Source organism: Loxodonta africana, chromosome 11 (assembly GCF_030014295.1).
Source record: "Loxodonta africana isolate mLoxAfr1 chromosome 11, mLoxAfr1.hap2, whole genome shotgun sequence".
Lineage (NCBI taxonomy): Eukaryota > Metazoa > Chordata > Mammalia > Proboscidea > Elephantidae > Loxodonta > Loxodonta africana.
The window spans coordinates 15,151,790-15,171,695 of NC_087352.1; the positions used below are offsets into that span (position 1 = coordinate 15,151,790).

At 42.1% G+C, this 19,906-nt stretch overlaps 1 protein-coding gene across 1 annotated transcript; it reads right to left on the bottom strand.

The window, feature by feature from the left end:
- Positions 1–622: 622 nt before the first annotated feature.
- Positions 623–14,941, bottom strand: BSPH1 (binder of sperm protein homolog 1). The gene is made up of 3 exons (XM_064293161.1): positions 14,869–14,941; positions 3,096–3,305; positions 623–2,631 (listed from the first exon to the last, which is right to left on the bottom strand). The coding sequence occupies exons 1-3, from the start codon at positions 14,939–14,941 to the stop codon at positions 2,489–2,491; spliced, it is 426 nt and encodes a 141-aa protein (XP_064149231.1). The 3' UTR covers positions 623–2,488.
- Between the last annotated feature and the right edge of the window lie 4,965 nt (positions 14,942–19,906).

Here is a 19,906-nt window from a genome sequence, read left to right on the forward strand (position 1 = left end):
ATTAGTATTTGTGAATGTGTATCAATACCATTTTGGAGAATGATGTAGTAATTAAAGGAAAAAGAGTGACATATGGGAATTAGGTTTTATGCGCAACATTAGTACAAAAAACATTACTAAGGATTCTGTACGGTCTAGTACAGGAGGAGGTCCATGGGGGAGTGGGGAGTGACACCCTGAGTTACTGCACTGGGTGACACCAAGCCTAGTGACACCACTGACTCAGATCCAACCCGGTCAGCCTTACCATTAAGTTGGGCAAATATATACAGATAGAAAGTAGATTAGTAGGGATGGGGGAGTGGGAGATGAAGAATTATTGCTTAATGGGTGTATTAGCTATCTGTTCTTGTGGTTGTTAGGTGCTGTTGAGTCAATTCCAACTTACAGCCACCCTATATGACAGGGTAGAACTGACTCATAGGGTTTCCTAGGCTGTAATCTTTACAGAAGCAGATTGCCACACCCTTCTCCCGAAGAGCCACTGTGTGGGCTCGAGCCACCAATCTTTCGGTTAGCAGCTGAGTGCTTAACCATTGTGCCACCAGGGCTCCTTATCCACAGGTACAGGGATTAGGATTTCCTATGGTTGAATGGAAAGGCATGCTTGCTGTCTAAAAAAACAAAAACATAAATCAATCCATAGCATTGGGTACAGAGTTTTCGTTTGGAGTGATGAAAAAATTATGGAAATATTTGTAGTTCAACCAAGTATACGAGGCCAAATGGGCAACACCTGTCCAAAAGCAAGGATGAGAAGAGAGGAAGGGACAGAAAACTGGATAAACTGACACAGAGAACCCAGGGTGGAAAGGGAAAGGGGGAGAGTGCTGACACATTGTGAGGATTGCAACCAAAGTCACAAAACAGTTTGTGTATAAAATCGTTGAATGAAAAACTGATTTGAACTTAAACTTTCACCTAAAACACAATAAAATAAAAAACAATCTAAAAAAAGAAATTATGGAGATAAATAGTGCTGACAGTTGCATAACACTGCAATATAATTAATGGCACTGAATTGTACAGTTAGAAGTGATTAAAATGGTTAAAAAAGAAAGAAAGAAATTGGTTTCTAGCTAGATCCTGCTTATACAACAGCGTTCCGGCTTCTCCTCGCACTTAAAAGTTAGCTGTTAAGTCGTTTGCTCGGCCTGGGATCCGGCTTTTCAACAGACTCACTAAAGGCCAGTCAGACCGGCCTTCTTCAATGAAGCTGGCAGTCATGAGACGGTTACTGACCATCCCATAATAGTTGTTTTTCTAGAAAAGTCTACCCTTGTTACCTTTTTATTACAACTTTTACAACACCTCACCACGATTGGTTGATTCCCCAGGTTTCCTCTCTTCTTCCGGCAGGAGGCAGAGGCCCAGGCGCGCTGACTCTGAATCTAACCCCTGTACGATCTTCCTGGGGTGGCAGCAGTGAGCCGTCACCATTTTTTAGGGCTATGAGCAATATTTTTAGAGCCGTATGCAAAAACTCATTCACAAAAATTATGCAGACTGTGCACACATCACAAGACTGAAGATCCCCCCCTCATTGTTCATGCATACGTGTGTCACTCCCTACAAAAGGAGCAAATCTTACCTGGTTCAGGGAGCTGGCAGCCTTAGGTCAGGAGACCCTGCCTGTCTCCCAGTTTGCAAACTGTAAATAAACCCTTCTGTTCTTCCAACCCAGCATCTGCCTGACTTCAGTTTGCTAGTCTGCTGGACAAGGACCTATTAGTTGAGGGCTTCGCCAACTGCTAAAATGTGCCGAGCTCCTTTCAGCCTCGTTACGGTTCATCGTGTTGTTCAGACCTGAGCTGCCTCGAGTCTCACTCTCAAACTTTACCCATCTCAGGCCTCACTTCAGTTATTACCTTTTTTTCCTTTTACGGCCGAATTTTACAGAGTTCATAAGTAAAAGCTCTGAGGCATGAGTATAAACTCAAGTCCGTTGCCGTTGAGTCATTTCCGACTCAGAGCAACCCTATAGGACAGAGGAGAACTGCCCCATACGGTTTCCAAGGAGCGGCTGGTGGATTCAAACTGCCGACATTTTGGTTAGCAGCCGAGTTCTTAACCACCACACCACCAGGCCTCCGAGGCATGAGTATAAGTCCCCATAATGAAAACCCCAAGTTATTTGCAGTCAGATCACCTTCAACTCATAGCCCAAAAGGAAACCCTTTTAATGAGGATCTTACTCCATTCCCAACAAAAACTATAGGTTTCTTTCCCATGAGAATGATGAAGCCTCTTCATTGCCTGCTCCCCTTAAATATCACCATAAGAAATTAAAAAAAAAAAAAACCCTGTTACTATTGAGTTGATTGCAACTCATGGCGACCCCATGTGTTACAGAGTAGAACTGCACTCCGTAGGGTTTTCTCGGCTGTAATTTTTATGGCAGCAGGTTGCTAGGCCTTTCTTCCACTGTGCCACCGAGAGGGTTTGAACCTCCAACCTTTAGATTAGCAGTCAAGCGCAAATCTCACCATCAATCACAATATCTCCAAATTCCGTCCTTGTTATAATTCTGGGTCAACGAACACCACTTTTTCCCGAACAAACTCCCATCGTCAGTACACTCCCGGTAGATCATACGTTTGTACCAGAAGGGAAATGCACAGTCTGCAACATCTGCCAGGAGGAAAGAAACAATTAGAATTAAAAAACTTTTTATTTTGCACCCCACCACAATACACACACATACGCACACAACTCACACAAACACACTTTGGCTTCCCACTCATCATCACCTACTCTGCTGTGCTCCACCAAAGCCAGACGATGACAATATTGGTGGGAGACTGAGACCCATTTCACCAAAATCACACAATAACAATATTGATGGGAGATTGAGAGCCCCTATTACTTTGATGTTTCACAAAAATATTTCTTCTCAAGGTAACAGGGTTGAAGTGCTCATAACATACTTCCGGTGCAATGTGATTTTTATACTGTCAGAAAACTATGTGTACCTTGTTGAAACAATGTACCTGGCTATCGATTCCATTTTCCAGAACCTTCTTGTGGAACTCACCCAATCTCAGCCCCAGTGCCCAAGATTACCACCTGGAGGTCTTCACAGGGAAGACACTCACCTTCTTTACCACAATACTTCCAATACCCTTGGTAAGTCTTATTTAATGAGCACCAGTCATGTTTTGACAAGCTCTTGATGCACGAATAGAATGTTCTATCCTTGTAGTTGAATGGAAAGGCACACTTGCCATCTAGAAAAACAAAAACAAAAAACGAAAGCTCTTCATCCGTCTGTGGGAGTGTCCATTGAAATAATACAAAGCTTATTTCTTCCTAGGGGTTGTCACACTCTTAAATCAGAGCAACTGCCTTGGTTCTTCTGAACAATATTGCAACACACCAGTTGTTGGATCTGGAATGATAAAGTTTTCCTCTTATACCCCTGACCCTACTCCATTTTTTTTTCCCCAGGGCATAAACAGTCTAGGAATTTTGCTTAGCGTTTGATTCCAGTTCAGAAATATATCCCAAGCTTAGGAACATAAATGTGAGCATTTATTTACCAGAAAATTCTTTTCTTTTCCCTATCTATCTTTCTTACACCTTCTTTCACTACCTCTCTCTCTCGCTCACACACGTACTCTCTCAGACACACACATATCTACTTTCTCCCAAATACACGCTTTCTCCCCCCCTCCACACATACTCTCTTTCTCTGTCTCACACACATTCTGTCTCCCACACAAGCATATAATCTGTTTTTTTCTCTCTCTCACACACCCTGTCACGGGTTGAATTGTGTCCCCTCAAAATATGTGTCAACTTGGGTAGGCCATGATTCCTAATATTGTGTGGTTGTCCTTCATTTTGTGATTGTAATTGTAAGTTAAAGAGGATTAGGGTGGGATTGTAACATCCTTACTAAGGTTACATCCCTGATCCAATGTAAAGGGAGTTTCCCTGCAGTGTGGCCCTGCACCATCTTTTATCTTATAAGAGATGAAAGGAAAAGGAAGCAAGCAGAGAAGGGGGACCTCATACCACCAAGAAAGCAGTGCTGGGAGCAGAACTCGTCCTTTGGGCCCAGGGTTCCTGTGAGGCGAAGCTCCTAGATCAGGGAAAGATTGATGACAAGGACCTTCCTCCAGAGTCAACAGAGAAAGCTTTCCTTTGGAGCCGATGCCCTGAATACTTTTAGCCTTCTAGACTGTGAGAGAATAAACTTCTGTTTGTTAAAGCCATCCACTTATGGTATTTCTGTTACAGCAGCACTAGGTAAGTAAGACACACACTCACACACACTGTCACACACACTCTCTTACACACATATGCTCTAACTGATATATACATACCTTCTGACACACACACTCTCTCTCCCACACATACACCCTCTTTCTCACACACCACACTCTCTCTCTCTCGCGTGCGCACACACATACTCTCTCTTTCTCACACACAATTCCATGTATGTAAGTCCTATGAGGAAACCCTGCTGGCATAGTGGTTAAGTGCTATAGCTGCTCATCAAAAGGCTGGCAGTTCAAATCTACCAGGTGCTCCTTGGAAACTCTATGGGGCAGTTCTACTCTGTCCTATAGGGTCGCTATGAGTCAGAATTGACTCGACGGCAACGGGTTTGGTTTTGGTTTTTTGAGTCCTATGAACTGACACATTTGCTTCAGTAGAGTAGAATCCCTAAAGCAAGGCTCTTAGGTCAAAGCAGACATAGATGTTTAATATTGGTGGGTATTACTGCAAATAATGTCACAAAACAATTTGCATATTAAATTTCTGAATGAAAAACTAATTTGCTCTGTACACTTTCACCTAAAACTCAATAAAAAAAATATGTTGATGGATATTGTTTTACCAAAGGACAGTAGCAACACATTTTCCCAGCAATGTTAAAGAGTGTTTTTTACTGGAAGTTTCACCAATATGGAGCATTTATACACTTAAATTTTTTACCTTTCAAACAGGTAATACCTAATTATGACTTTTATTTACAGTTTCTTTTTTTTCTTGCATTTTTTTTTATTATTTCACTTTAGATGAAGGTTTACAGAACAAACTAGCTTCTCATTAAACAATTAGTACACATATTGTTTTATGATATTGGTTACCAACCCCGTGACATGTCAACATTCTCTCTTTTCGGCCTTGGCTTCCCTATTACCAGCTTTCCTGTCTGCTCCTGCCTTCTAGTCCTTGCCCCTGGGCTGGTGTGTTCCTTTAGGCTCATTTTGTTTTATGGGCCTGTCTAATCTTTGGCAGAACGGTGAACCTCAGGAGTGACTTTATGACTGAACTCAAAGGGCTTGCAGGTATTTACAGTTTCTTGATAACAATTCAGAGTACATGTCTTTGGAGGTGTTTATTGGTCAATTTTTTATTGTTGTTAGGTGCTATCAAGTTGGTTCTGACTCATAGGGACCCTATGTACAACAGAACGAAACACTGCCCAGTCCTGCACCGTCCTCGCAATCGTTGCTATGTTTGAACCCATTGTTGCAGCTACTGTGCCAATCCATCCCGTTGAGGGTCTTCCTCTTTTTTGATGACTCTCTACTTTACCAAGCATGATCTCCTTCTCTAGGGATTGGCTCCTCCTGATAACATGTCCAAAGTATGGGAGACTAAGTCATGGCCAGTTAAATCCCTGTTTTGGGAATTATTCTTTCATGTCCTTCTCTTTTGGGTTTGTCGTTTTCTTATCAACTTGTAGAAGCCCATTTACATGGTGGCAAACAACCCTTTGTCATGTTGTATGTGTGAAAAATATTTTCTTGGGGGAGATATCTTTACCTTTTGACTTTGTATAGTAGGCCAAATAAGTTTTTAAAAAGAGAAAATGACAAAGGGAAAGAAAATGAAGTCTACCTTTATTGCTTCTGAGTTTCCTGTCTTGCTTAAAAGACTTTTGCTCTCTGTTGTTATTAGTTGCTGTTGAGTTGAATTCGGCTCATGGTGACCCCATGTGTGCAAAGTAGAACTGCACTCCATAAGGTTTTCAAGTCTATGCCCTGTCTTCCAGCCACCCCTGAGTAGGTCTGAGTCACCAGCTTTTTGGCTAGTAGTCACGTGCTTAATCACTGGTACCACCTCGGGACTCAGATTCCTTCCCGGTCCCTGGGCCATACCTATATCCTTCTACATGTTCTTCTTAAATTAGATGATTGTGTTTCTTTAACATTTAAAATTTGCTTGATCAGAAATTCAGTTTTGTAAATGACGTATGAGGGGAGTATGACCTTATTATCTTCTAAGTGGACGTTCTGTAATGACAGATTGATCAATAAATAAACCACTTATCCCTCATATAGTAAAATAAAAAATAAAATGTATTAAATTCTGATATATACTGGGATTCATCCTATATTTTCCATCAAGTCCTTGAATTTATTAGAGAGGTAGAATACCGTGGTGGTAAAAAGTGTAGACTCTGGAACCAGCGAGCATTCCAAAATATTATATGTCTTCATTGTTACTTGGGACGCCTGGTGGCACAGTGGTTAAGTGATATGGCTGCTAACCCCTATGGGGTAGTTCCGCTTTGTCCTCTAGGGTTGCTATGGGTTGGAATTGACTCTATGGCAACAGGTTTGGTTTGGTTTTTGGTTATAATTGCTTGACTCTTCCTTGGTTGCTTACTATGCTGTTTGGATTACAATATCTATGTTGTTGTTGTGTATTGTTGAGTCAATTCCCTACTCATAGTGACCCCACTTGACAAAGTAGAGCAGCCCCATAGGGTTTCCTAGGCTGTAATCTTTATGGAAGTAGATCACCAGGTCTTTCTCCCACAGAGCTGCTGGGTGGGTTCGAACTGTTGACTTTTTGGTGAGCAGCTGAGTGCTTAACCATCAGTGGGCCACCAGAGCTCCTTACAATATCTGTTGTTGTTGTTGTTGTCATTGTTAGATGCTGTTGAGTCAATTTTGTCTCATGGCAACACTACGTGACAGAATAGGACTGCTTCGTAGGGTTTTCTAGGCCCCCAAAACAAAAAACCGTTGTCATCAAGTCGATTCCGACTCATAGCGACCCTATAGGACAGGCTAGAACTGCCCCCACAGAGTTTCCAAGGGGCATCTGGTGTATTCGAACTGCCAACCTTTTGGTTAGCAGCCGTAGCACTTAACCACTAAGCCACCAGAGTTTCCTTCTAGGCTAAAGTATGTTTAAATATCTGATAAGACTAGGTGTCTCACCAACCCAGCACTATTTTTGTTTATAATATTACTATCACTGGACATTTTTTCTATACGGATTTTAAAATCAGGTAATATGTATCCAGTAGGCAGAAACTAAAGAGTAGAAATATTCAGTGCTGGGGAAAATTCAGGGTGACTTCTATTTCTCCTTTTCCCCTAACTGTATATGGGGAACTTATATAAGTTTTTATAAAAGGAGAAAAAAGAAAAATTTACCAGGAAAAAAATCACCAATTCCCTGTTTTTACAAAATTAAAAGAAAACACACTCAAATAGCAAAAGTTTTCAGATCAACTTACCTTTGATCTCTGGAAAATGCATCATAGTGTCTGAAAAATAAAATTTGAAGCTGAAGTTTATTTCACTTTCCTTAGACTTTAAAATGGACTGATACAAAATTGTATTAAATAAAAAGTTAGTTTGGGGAAATGTGACGTTGTTATTGCATTATGTCTTTCATTCAAGAATGTGGCACGATCTCCTACCTTTCAGAACTTGTTCCATGTTCTTCAATATGACTTTAACATTGATTTCATATGTTGTTGCTGTTGTTGGGTGCCGTTGAGCTGATTCCGACGCAGGGCAACCCTATGTGACAGTGTCCTGCCCCATAGGGTTTTCTTGGCTGTAATCTTCATGGAAACAGATTGCCAAGTCTTTCTCCTGGGGAGCCATCGGGTGGGTTTGAAACACCTACCTTTCAGTTAGCAGTTAAGCACTTAACCGTTGTGCTACCAGGGCTCCTTCACATAAGTCCTATAATTTCTTACCGATTTAATTCCCAAATATAAGTAGAATGTTTTCCTTTTCCGTCACTGTTTAGTAGCTTCTTACCAGTACAGAGAAAAACTGATGACTGTTGCGTATTTATCTTATATCCAGCCACATAACCAGTTGCTCTTATTAATGCGAATAATTTTTGCTAGTGTTCCTAGAGGTTTTTAAATATGCATTCATAAAGTAATTTTTCCTATTTTCTATAGGTCTATGAATATTTCCTTTTTACAATATCACATGTGTTGTTGTTGTGTGCCGTCAAGTCAATTCCGACTCATAATGACGCTATAGGAGTAGACTAGAACTGCCCCATAGGGTTTCCTAGACTGTAATCTTCACGGGAGCTGATCACCAGGTCTTTTCTCCCATGAAGCTGCTGATGGATTCAAACTGCCAACTTCTCAGTTAGCAGCCGAGTGCTTAACCATTGTGCCACCAGGGCTCCTTTCACATATGTTACTGAAAAAACAAAACCCATTGTCATCGAGTTGATTCCGACTCACAGTGACCCTATGGGACAGATTAGATCTGCCCTATGGGGTTTCCAAGGAGCAGCAGGTGGAATTGAACTGCTGACCTTTTGGTTATAACAGCCCAGTGCTTAACCACTGTGCCACCAGGGCTTCTTCACATATGCTAGAGTCCCCCAAAATAATGTTAACTCATATTGGTCACAAAAGACACCCGAAGCTTTCCTGACTTTAGTTGGAATGATATTCAGATTAAGAATGTTCATTTCAGTGTAGTTAGTAATAGTTCGAAATGTGGGAATCGATTTCAATGTATCAACCACTAAGGGGATTTTAAGATAAATTATCACTAAAATTGTGCAGGTATTAACACAAATGAGCATGTAAATAGATGTTGAAAGATTTGTACTTCATCTTTAAGTGACAAAAGGCATCTCTTATTTCATTATGTTTTATAAGACATTTTTTGCAAAAATAAAATTGCATTATGTAGTTGTATACAATAAAATATTTATCACTCCAAAATGTTAACATGATCATCCTTGACAGTAAAACTAAGATTTCTATCTTCTTGTTTTTCCTAACTGTTTTCTTACCAGGAAAAAAGTACTCAGTGGCTTTTTTGTGTGTGTGTGTGAAATTTAAAAAGAAATTCTAATAGCAAAAGTTTTTTGATCAACTCACCCAAGACTGCTGGATATTGGTCTGAAAGACACAAATTTAAAACAAATATTTATTTCACTGCATTTAGCCTTTAAAATAAAATAAAAATGAAAGTATTTTATCAATTTCTGGTTGAGTACAAATAATAATATTTGAAAGGTTATACACCCAAATCTCAATGGTGCTTATTTTTGGTGATGTGGTTGTGGATAATTTCTAATTTTCTTTTTGCTTTAACTGTATTTTCCAAATATCATTAGTGGACAGAAACAATGAAAATTATTTTTAAATTAAACACATTTCAGCAGGTAAAAGTAAATGATTTATTTGTTCCACATTTTCCTACAAAATAAACCACAATATAATAGGAAAAACATGTTCTACCATTTCACCATTTTTCTCTGTGTTGCTTTGTTTTATTCTTTTTTTTTTTCCAGGACTATCTGAAAGATATAATTTTTTTTTCTTTTTTGGTCTTGTAGAATTTTTTTTTTTTTTTTGGTAATAGCTTTATTGAGATAAAATTCACACACCATAAAACTCACCCATTTAAAGTCTACAGTTCAGTGTTTTTTTTTTTTTAGTATATTCACAGGGTTGTGTAACCATCACCACAATCAATTTTAGAACATTTTCATCATCTCAAAAGAAGCCCTGAAAAACAGTTTAGCTTAACTAGTTAAGAATATCTGCCTTGAGCATTATGCTTTTTTAAGAATTAGCTATACAGGATCAAATTGACAACAGCAACTCAAAAGATTAGGTAGGAAACTTAGGGAGCACTGAGTTTATGTTAATGAGAGGTGAACAGTTTGGAAAAGGAGGGTGAGAACGGTTGCACAACTTGAAGAATGTAATCAATGTCACTGAACTGTACATGTATCTAATCTAACAACAATCTTTAAGTGTAAAATTGAATTGATTGAAAATCCTTTAGGCTCTAGGGTTCCCAAACCTGGCTTCAGGTAAGAATCACTTCATAGCTTTCTGAAAAATACTCACGCCCTTTGGGCTCTTAAATGCTTTTGAGCGGCCGTCTAAGATGCTTCAATTGGTCCCAAATCACTTGGAGCAAATAAGAATGAAGAATGCCAAAGGCACAAGGAAAATATTAGCCCAAGAGACTAAAGGTCCACATAAACCAGAGACTCCACCAGCCAGAGACCAGAAGTAGATGGTGCCCAGCTACCACCAATGACCGCCCTGACAGAGAACACAACAAACAGTCCCAGACAGAGCAGGAGAAAAGTGCGCAGCAAAACTCAAATTCACATAAAAAGACCAGGCTTAATGGTCTGACAGTGTCATGTATTGAATTGTGTCCCCCTAAGAGATAAAAGGAAAGGGGAGCAAGCAGAGAGTTGGGGACTTCATACCACCAAGAAAACAGTGGCGGGAGCAGAGTTCATCCTTTGGACCCGGGGTTCCTGTGAGGAGAAGCTCCTATTCCAGGGGAAGATTGATGACAAGGACCTTCCTCCAGAGCCGACACAGAGAGAAAGCCCTCCCCTGGAGTTGAGGCCCTGAATTTAGATTTCTAGTCTATTAGACTGTGAGGAAATTTCTTTGTTAAAGCCATCCACTTGTGGTATTTCTGTTATAGCAGCACTAGCACTGGGTTTAGATGACTAAGACAGACAGAGACTGGAGGAACCCCTGAAACTATGGCCCTGGCTGCTCCGTTAACCCAGATCTAAAACCATTCTCGGAGCCCACTCTTCAGACAAAGATTAGACAGGACTATAAAACAAAAAATAATACACATGAGGAGTGTGCTTCTTAGTTCAAGCAGATACATGAGACCAAATGGGTGGCTTCTGTCTGAAGGCAGGATGAGAAGGCAGGAAGGGACAGGAACTGGTTGAATGGACACAGGGAACTCAAGGTGGAAAGGAGGAGTGTGCGGTCAAGTTATGGGGATTGCAGCTAATGTCAGAAAACAATATGTGTATAAATTTTTGTATGAGAAATTAACTTGAGCTGTAAACTTTTACCTAAAGCACAATAAAACAAACAAAAAAATACCCACACCCTTACCCTATCCATGTATATTTAGGTTTAATTAATCTTAGATGGGTTCTAAAACCAAAAAACCAAACCCGTTGCCATCGAGTCAATTCTAACCCATAGTGACCCTATAAGACAGAGTAGAACTGCCCCATAGAGTTTCCAAGGAGCGCCTGGTGGATTCGAAATGCCGAGCTTTTGGTTAGCAGCCATAGCTCTTAACCACTACGCCACCAGGGTTTCCTAGATGGGCTCTAGGCATCTGTATTTTCACTTTATTTTTTAATTAACACCTAGGAAAATCGACCCTTTTCTGGGGTTTCATGAGTTTTAATGCATGTGTAAATTCATGTAACCACCACAATCAGGATCCAAAACTGCTTCATCGCCCTTAAACCTCCCTCTATTATGGCCGCGCCCTCCCCCCATCTCTCCCTCCAGGCAACAACTGATTCGTTCTCCATTATTATGTCGTTAGTTGCCGTGGAGTTGGTTCGAACTCATGACAACCCCATGTGTGCAGAGCAGAACTGCTCCCTAGGGTTTTCATGGCTGTGACTTTTCTGAAGCAGATAACCAGGTCTTTCTCCTGCGGCACTGTTGGGTGAGTTTAAACCACCAACCTTTCAATTGGCAGGTGAGCACAGGCTGTTTGCACCACCCAGGGACATTGTTCTAGAATAATGGTCTTCCAACTTGAGTGGCATCAGAATCACCTGGAAGACTTGTGAAAACCCAGGTAGTCTGGCCCCACCCACCAGAGTTTCTGATTCAGCTGTTGTTGTTGTTGTTAGTTGCCGTGGAATTGTTTCTTACTCATAGCGACCCACGTGTGCGCAGTAGAACTGCTCCATACGGTTTTCAAGGTTGTGACGTTTTGAAAGCAGATCACCAGGCCTGTCTTCTGAGCTGCCTCTGGGTGGGTTTGAAGCAACAACCTTTCAGCTAGTAGTAAAGCACTTAACCGTTTATGCCACCCAGGGACTGTCTTTTCGAGAATGACACATAAATGGAATCATTCAGGATGTAACCTTTTCAGACTGGCTTCTTCCACTCAGCATGTCTTTGAGATTCAATCAAGTTGTGTGTGTTAATAGTAGTATTCTATTGTATGGATGTACCACAGTTGAATGAATGGATAAAATTCTTTGTCTGCATACTAACAGAAAAAAAACAAAAACCAAACCCGTTACCATTGAGTTGGCTCTGACTCGTAGTGACCCCATGTTTTATAGAGTAGAACTTCTCCATAGGATTTTCTTGGCTATAATCTTTATAGGAGAAGATCACCAGGCTTTTCTTCCATGGCACCATTTGTGGAGTTCCAGTTGCTCCACATCCTCACCAACACTTGATATTATCAGTATGTTTTATTTTAACCATTCTAATAGGTGTGTAGTGGTAATGGTGAATGAGATTGAACATCTTTTTTTATATGCTTACTTGCCATCAGCAGTTTTTTTTAAAGCTTCCTAGCTAATTAGAATGTGAAACCAGGATTTAAAACCACTGCTTTGAATGTCCCAACCCTTGTCTGTCATCATTAAGATGTCTCTCATCATCTCTAATTTACAAAGACAGTACATCCCTTGCCTTTTCTCCAGCCAGGGTGGAGGGTGTCACAGTGAGAAAGTATTCCTGTTTTGGGATATATGCTTTTAATGTATAAAACCATTAATTGTTCATGTTGGTTTCTAACCCTGACACCTTTTCCTAATATTAAGTCTAAAAGTAGAGATTTGGAACTGGTGATGAGAGAGACAGTTTCTTGGTATGTCTTTCCTGGAAGGAGAAAAACCGAACTGAGAAAAATTCCTGGATTTGGAGCCAGGATCTTTTCAATGGTAAATCTGCTCGAAGATATTCCCTGATTGTCCTCCCCTCACTCCTTACCCCTGATTAAGTTGGGTATCTTGTCTCACTATCCCTTTTCTGTGCCTCCACATAGTCAGTGATTAGAAAACATCAGTCATTACCGTACAAAAAGTGAAGGGTTCTGTTAGTATGAAGGCTCCTGGATGGCACAAGTGGTTTGCACCTTGACTACTAACCAAAAGGTTGGCAATTCAAACTCAACCAGTGGTGCTGTGGAAGAAAAGCCTGGTGATCTGCTCCAGTAAAGATTTCAGCCAAAAAAAAAAAAACCCCTATGGAGCAGTTCTACTCTGTAAAGCATGGCGTTGCCTTGAGTCAGAACCAACTCGATGGCAACAGGTTTGTTTTTCATTTTTTTCTTTTCCAGTTTAGTATGAAGGCAAAGAATTTGCATAGGAGGTAACCTCCCCACAAAGGTAATACACTTGAAATATGTTTCTCTCTAACCAAGACTTTCACTACCTATCCCCAGAACCATTATAATAACCAACCCATTACTGCTTTTCTGATTCAGAGATGCTCCCCCTGGCTCCCTTTCAGGCCCAGTTACAAGCAAATGTAACCATGTTATACCCTATCGAGGAGCCCTGGCGGTGCAATGGTTAAGCATGAACCCACCCACTGGCTCCGCAGGAGAAAGACCTGGCCGTCTGCTCTCTTAAAGATCACAGCTAAGAAAACCTTATGGGGCAGTTTTACTCTGTTGAATGGGGTTACCATGAGTTGGAATCAACTCCAGGGCACCTAACAGCAATAGCGCACTCTATCACACTGTTTTCCAAGGGTTTGCTCTCAGACTAAAACACAAATTCATTAGGCCAGCCTACATTGTCCCTTCCTGACTCCCCAACCTTGTCTTCTATCACAACCTGCTCCCGTGTGACCAACAGACTGCAGTACTGGCAAAGTGACATTCTGTGCACGGCAAATTCCTGGTCCTGTAACAAGATCACTCAACTGAGTCTCACTGTGAAGCTTTGCCAGTTCAATCCCTTCTCCTTCTTCAGGTCACATGTGTAGTTAATTTAGCACATACTGTACATTTTGGAAAGAGCCCTGGTGGCGCAGTGGCTGAGAGCTCGGCTGCTAACCAAAAGGTTGGCGGTTCAAACTCACCAGCTGCTCCACGGGAGAAAAATCTGGCAATCTGCTCCCGTAAAGATTACAGCCTTGGAAACCCTATAGGGCAGCTCTACTCTGTCCTATAGGGTCTCTGTGAGTCAGAATTGGCTTGACGGCAATGGGTTCTTCCCGTTTCTTCTCTCTTCCACTGAAGTGTGAACCCATTGAGCCAGAGACATTCAAGCTATTTAGCCTCTGCAACTGTGCAGGTGGCAGGATCTGAAACCCACCATTTCACAAGTTCCAAAATTCTAAAATGCCATGTTGTTCATATTGTAATGTCTCTGAAATCAGAATGCACCTTATTCTTGATGGCATCTTATTATTGTGTAGGCCAGGTGGCCGTGGAGACATAGTTGTCATTGTCTGTACTGATTACAATAGTACTAAAAAAAAAAAAAGCAATATGCACATCCAAAAACCAAACCCATTGCCATGGAGTTGCACCACCAGGGCTCTTCTTTTCTTATCCGTTGCCGTCAAGCTGATTCCAACTCATAGCGACCCTATAGGACAGGGTAGGACTGCCCCATATGTTTCTCAGGAGCACCTGGTGGCTTCAAACTGCCAACCTTTTGGTTTGCAGCTGAGCTCTTAATCACGGCACCACCAGGACTCTTCTTTTCTTTCTTAGGGTATGTGAAATAAGGATGCCTCTCACCCTCGATGGCATCTTAGAGTTGATGAATTATGGCAGTAGATACACAAGACTCACTTTTTTTCAACATCCAGCCCCAGACATAGTTTGTCACATTCCTCCTCACCTTCGTAGTCGTAGCTGACCACACTGTGAAGGAGGCAGATCCAGACCAGCAGAAGCCTCAAGCCCAGTGCCATAGCTCCTCCTTCAAGATACTAGTGGCTCATGGGCTCATCCTGCTTGGGGTTTTATGGCCCTGGGAACCAGCCACACCACTGTCTCCTCCCTGTGCCTTCCTCCCCTATCTCTCTGTCTTTCTCTCCATCCTCCCCAATCTCCTCCCCTCCCCTTCTTACTCATGCTGCCCCCTTCTCATCTTCCTCCTCCCTTCTGCTCCCCCTCCTCCATTTCTTCTTCCTCCTCCTCCTTCTCTTCTTCTGTCTCCTTCTTCCTCTCCCCCTCCTCCTTTCTCTGTTACTCCTCTTCTCTTTTCCCTCCTCCTCTTTCTCCTCCTTCTTTCTCTCTCATCATCCTCCTTTTCCTCTCTCTCACTCCTCCTCCTCTCTCTACCTTCTCTTCTTCTCCTCTCCTCCTTCCTTTTTTCTCTCCCTCCTCCGCCTCCCTGTTCTCCCCCTTTTCCTTTCTTCCCCTCCTTCTCCCTCTTTCCATCTCCTTCTCCTGTCCTTCATCCCCCTATCTACTTCCCTCCTACTCCTCCCCATTCTCCTTTTCCTCTCCCTCCCGGTCTCTCCCACCCCCTTCTCCTTCTTCACCTTCTCTGTCTTTCTGCTGAAAAGCTAAGCCACTGGCCTCACATTGGAAGACATAGAGAAAAAGAGATATTTAAGATCTCTGGTTCCTGGGTGGCACAAAATGGTTTGATCTTGGCTACTAACCAAAAATATAGGGCTGCTATGTGTAGGAATCGACTAGATGGCAAGGGTTTTTTTTTTTTTTCACTAACCAAAAAAAGAGCCCTGGTGGCATAGTGGTTAAGAGCTCAGCTGCTAACCAGAAGGTTGGCGATTGGAACCCAGCAGCCTCTCCCCTGGAGAAAGATGTGGCAGTCTTCATCCATAAAGGTTACAGCCTAGGAAACCCTATGGGGCAGTTCTACTCTGTCCTATAGGGTCACTATGAGTCGGAATCAACTCGACAGCACGTAACAACATTACTATCATTATTATTATTATTGAAGTTATTTATTATTGTTGCTATTATTATTAAAGTTATCTACTATTATTATTATAGTTGTGTTAGTAATTGTTAAAATGATCTGTTATTACTATTATTAAAGTTATCAATTATAATTATTAAGGATTCTTGGTGGCTCAGTGGTTAAATGCTCCACTGCTAACTAAAAGGTCGTTGGTTTGAACCCACCAGCCACTCCTTGGGAGAAAGATGTGACAGTCGGCTTCTTTAAAGATTACAACCTAGGAAACCCTATGGGGCAGTTCTACTCTGTCCTATAGGGTAAATATGAGTGGGAATCAACTCGACAGCAATGAGATTTTTCTTGTTTTTCTTTTTATTCTTTACCGAAGCAGACTGCCACATCTTTCTCCTGTGGAGCAGATAGTGGGTTTGAACAGTTGACCTTTTGGTTAGCAGCCCAATGCTTAACCATTGCACCTCAGGGTTCCCCTAGGTTGGAAGGCACTCAAAATACACTGTGGCCACAACCATGGACTCAAGCATACCAAAGGTGGTGAAGATGGCCCCGGACCAGACAGTGTTTTATTCTGTTGTACATGGGGTCGTCATGAGTTGGAGCCAACTCAGCTGCAGCTGGCATGGTGGTTTTTTCGTATGTCTTTAATTGTCCAGCTGAAACCTTTCCAGTTCTCTGTAGCTAAATATCCAAGAGTTCTTTCTCCACCACTCATTAATATTCTTGTTCCTGATTCCAGCCTCCACAAGACCCCATCAATATACACATGACTGAGTTTTGTGGTCTCCTGAATATGCATGAGCTTACCCTGAGCATCATTCACCACGGGTGACCCATCCAGACGGTGCCTGATTGTCATCACTTACCAAGAATACCAGGCACCCATGACATCGGATTCCTCCTTAGGGGAGCTCCAATTTCAGTCCTACAGACAGACTGACACCAAAGCAGTCCTGTCAATTTCCAGATAATCCAGAGATCTTGGGAGCTCCCCTTGAGGACTCGTTGAGAGAGCAAGGGCCAAGAAGGACACTCTCAAAGGTACCCCTTGACCTGGAAACCTGGGAGGGTGTAAGAGCAGGAAAAGAGGCCCTGGTGGCACAGTGGTTAAGTGCTCGGTTGCTAACAGAAAGGTCAGAGGTTCAAACCCACCAGCTGCCCTGTGGGAGAAAAGACCTGGTGATCTGCTCCCATAAAGATGACAGCCTAGGAAACCCTGTAGGACAGTCCTACTCTGTCCTGTAGGGTTGCTATGAGTCGGGATCAACTCAACAGCAAGAGGTTTGGTTTTGAGTTTGGTACTGCAAGGAAGGGAGCCCTGGTGGGTGGCTCAGTAGTTACAGCGCTTGGCTGCAAACTGGAAGGTCAGTGGTTCATACCCACCAGTCACTTCCTGGGAGAAAGATGTGGCAATCTGCTCCCTTAAAGATTTATAGCCTGGGAAACTCTATGGGGGCAGTTCTACTCTGTCTTATAGAGTGGCTGTGAGTCAGAATCCAGTCAACAGCACACAACAACAAAAACATAGTGTTTTATAGTTAGGAGAGTCTTAAAGCCCTTGATTTCGTTTAGTTCGCTCAAGACCCTTGCTTTATAGGAATAATGTCCCCATAGTAATATGTTGTTGTTAGTTGCCATCCAGTCAGCTGTGGCTCATGGTGACTCCACATACAACGGAATGAAACATTGCCCTGTCCTGCACCATCTTCATATCGTTGGTATGTTCCAGTCCATCGTTGTGGTCACTGTGTGTTTTGAGTGCCTTCCAACCTAGGGCACTCATCTCCAGCACTATATTGGACAATGTTCTGTTGTTATCCATAGAGTTTTCATTGGCTGATTTTTGGAAGTAGATCTCCAGGCCTTTCTTCCTAGTCTATCTTAGTCTGGAAGCTCCGCTAAAACCTGTCCACCATGGGAGACCTTACTGGTATTTGAAATAATGGTTGCATAGCTTCCAACATCATAGCAACACACAAGCCACCACAGTATGGACTGACAGATGGGTGGCAGATAGTAATATAGAGGTTTGTTATAATGGTTAAGAGCATAAGCTCTTCACTGTCTGGTTGTGGTCATAGTTCTACCTTTAGTGGGCTTTTTTATTGGTGTAAAAATACAATAACAACGTTTTCCAATGCAATATTTTTCATGTGTACAATTCAGTGAGACGAATTACATCAATCATGTTGTGCAACCATCGCCAGTGTCTGCTGTCAAGTTTGCCATCACCACAAACAGATACTCACTGCCTCCTAAACAACGATTCCCCCTTCCCTCCTCCCTCCAGCCCCTGGTTTATAAGTCACCACTAATAAACTTTGGTCTGTATGCATTTGCCTATTCTAGGTGTTTCCTATTAGTGAAACCATGTAATATTTGCCCTTTTGTGATTGACTTACGCTTTACCTTACCTTACCATGCTTCATTTTCCCATAACATGGCCTAATAATAGTTCCTGCCTTATAGGACTTTGTGATTATTAGAATAAAAAACTTGCTGTCCAGTCAATTCCGACTCATAGCGACCCTACAGGACAGAGTAGAACTGCCCTATAGGTCTTCCAAAGAGTGGCTGGTAGGTTTGAACTGCCGACCTTTTGGTTAGCAGCCAAGGCTCCACCAGGGCTCCAACAATTAGAATAGGCAAGTATACATTTAAAATTCATCTATATGAGACTCAGCAGGCAACAAGTACTTTAAAACAAAGATGAGAATGTAAGGGGGGCAGGGAAACTAGATTAATGGAAATGGAACAACCAGAGCGGAAATAATGAGAATGTTCACATGTTGTGAAGAAAGTAACCAATGTCACTGAACACCATGTGTAGAAATTGCTGAATGGGAAACTGAACTGCTGTGTAAACCTTCACCGAAAACACAATAAAATATTATTTAAAAAATAACACAAAAAGAATAGGCAAGTATGTAGAGACCAAAGTTTATTAGTGGTTATCAGGGGCAGGTGAGGCGGAGGGGGAAGGGAGGGCTCAGTGTTTAGGGGGCACTGGGCTTCTGTTAAAGGTGATGGAAAAATTAGGGGGCAGATAAGAGCAATGGTTGAACAACATGATGAACCTAAGTTAATGTCACTGAACTGTACAGGTGAAGAATGTTGGGAAATGGCAAATGCTTTGCTACCTGTATACTCAACACAATTAAAAAAAAAAAAAAAAGGAGGGTTTAGAGGAAGTGACAAAATTCGTCTCTCTCCCCTCTCCATACATAGTAACTGACTTCTGACTTGTATGCCCTCTGCCATTTACAAAGTACTTGCTAGAACCTGCCATACTTATAACAAGAAGTTTGAGGTGAGTTTTGTGCTCTCTCATTCAATGCTTGGAGTCCTTGAGTGGTGCAAATGGTTAAGCGCTTGACTACCGGCCAAAAGGTTGGGGGTTCAGATCCACCCAAAGCCATCACAGAGGAAAAGCCTGGTGATCCGCTTCCGAAAGGATTGCCTTGAAAACCCTATGGAGTGCAGTTCTACTCTGCACACATGGGGTTGTCATGAGTTGGAGTCGATTTGACAGCAACTAACAGCAACGATGACATTTAATGGTTGGAAAAACAGAGGTAAGAAAGGATGAGGGAGAACACCCAGGTCTGCCAACCCCGTAACCCCTTTCCCACCTGCCAACACAACAGTAACAATGGCAAGAAGCCAACTGTTGCTCGGCCCAGAACCGAGGGCCCTCCAAGCGCTTGAACATGCCAACGCGTAGGGAAGAACTTGCTCCTAACCTGAACGTTCCAGACGTGGGTGTCTGGCTATCGAGTCTCACTTTCCAGTCCAATAATTTTTTTGAACCACCCCCAAAATATTTTCTATTAATATCCGTGATTTGACCCAAGGTGACCTGTTCACATTTCAGAATATAAGTTGTTGATACCAATTCCTCACGTTCGCACACAATCCTTGGTGGCATGAAGAAGCAAGCCACGCGAATATACAGGGATGGGGGGCTGGGAGCATTCCAGGTGAGGGA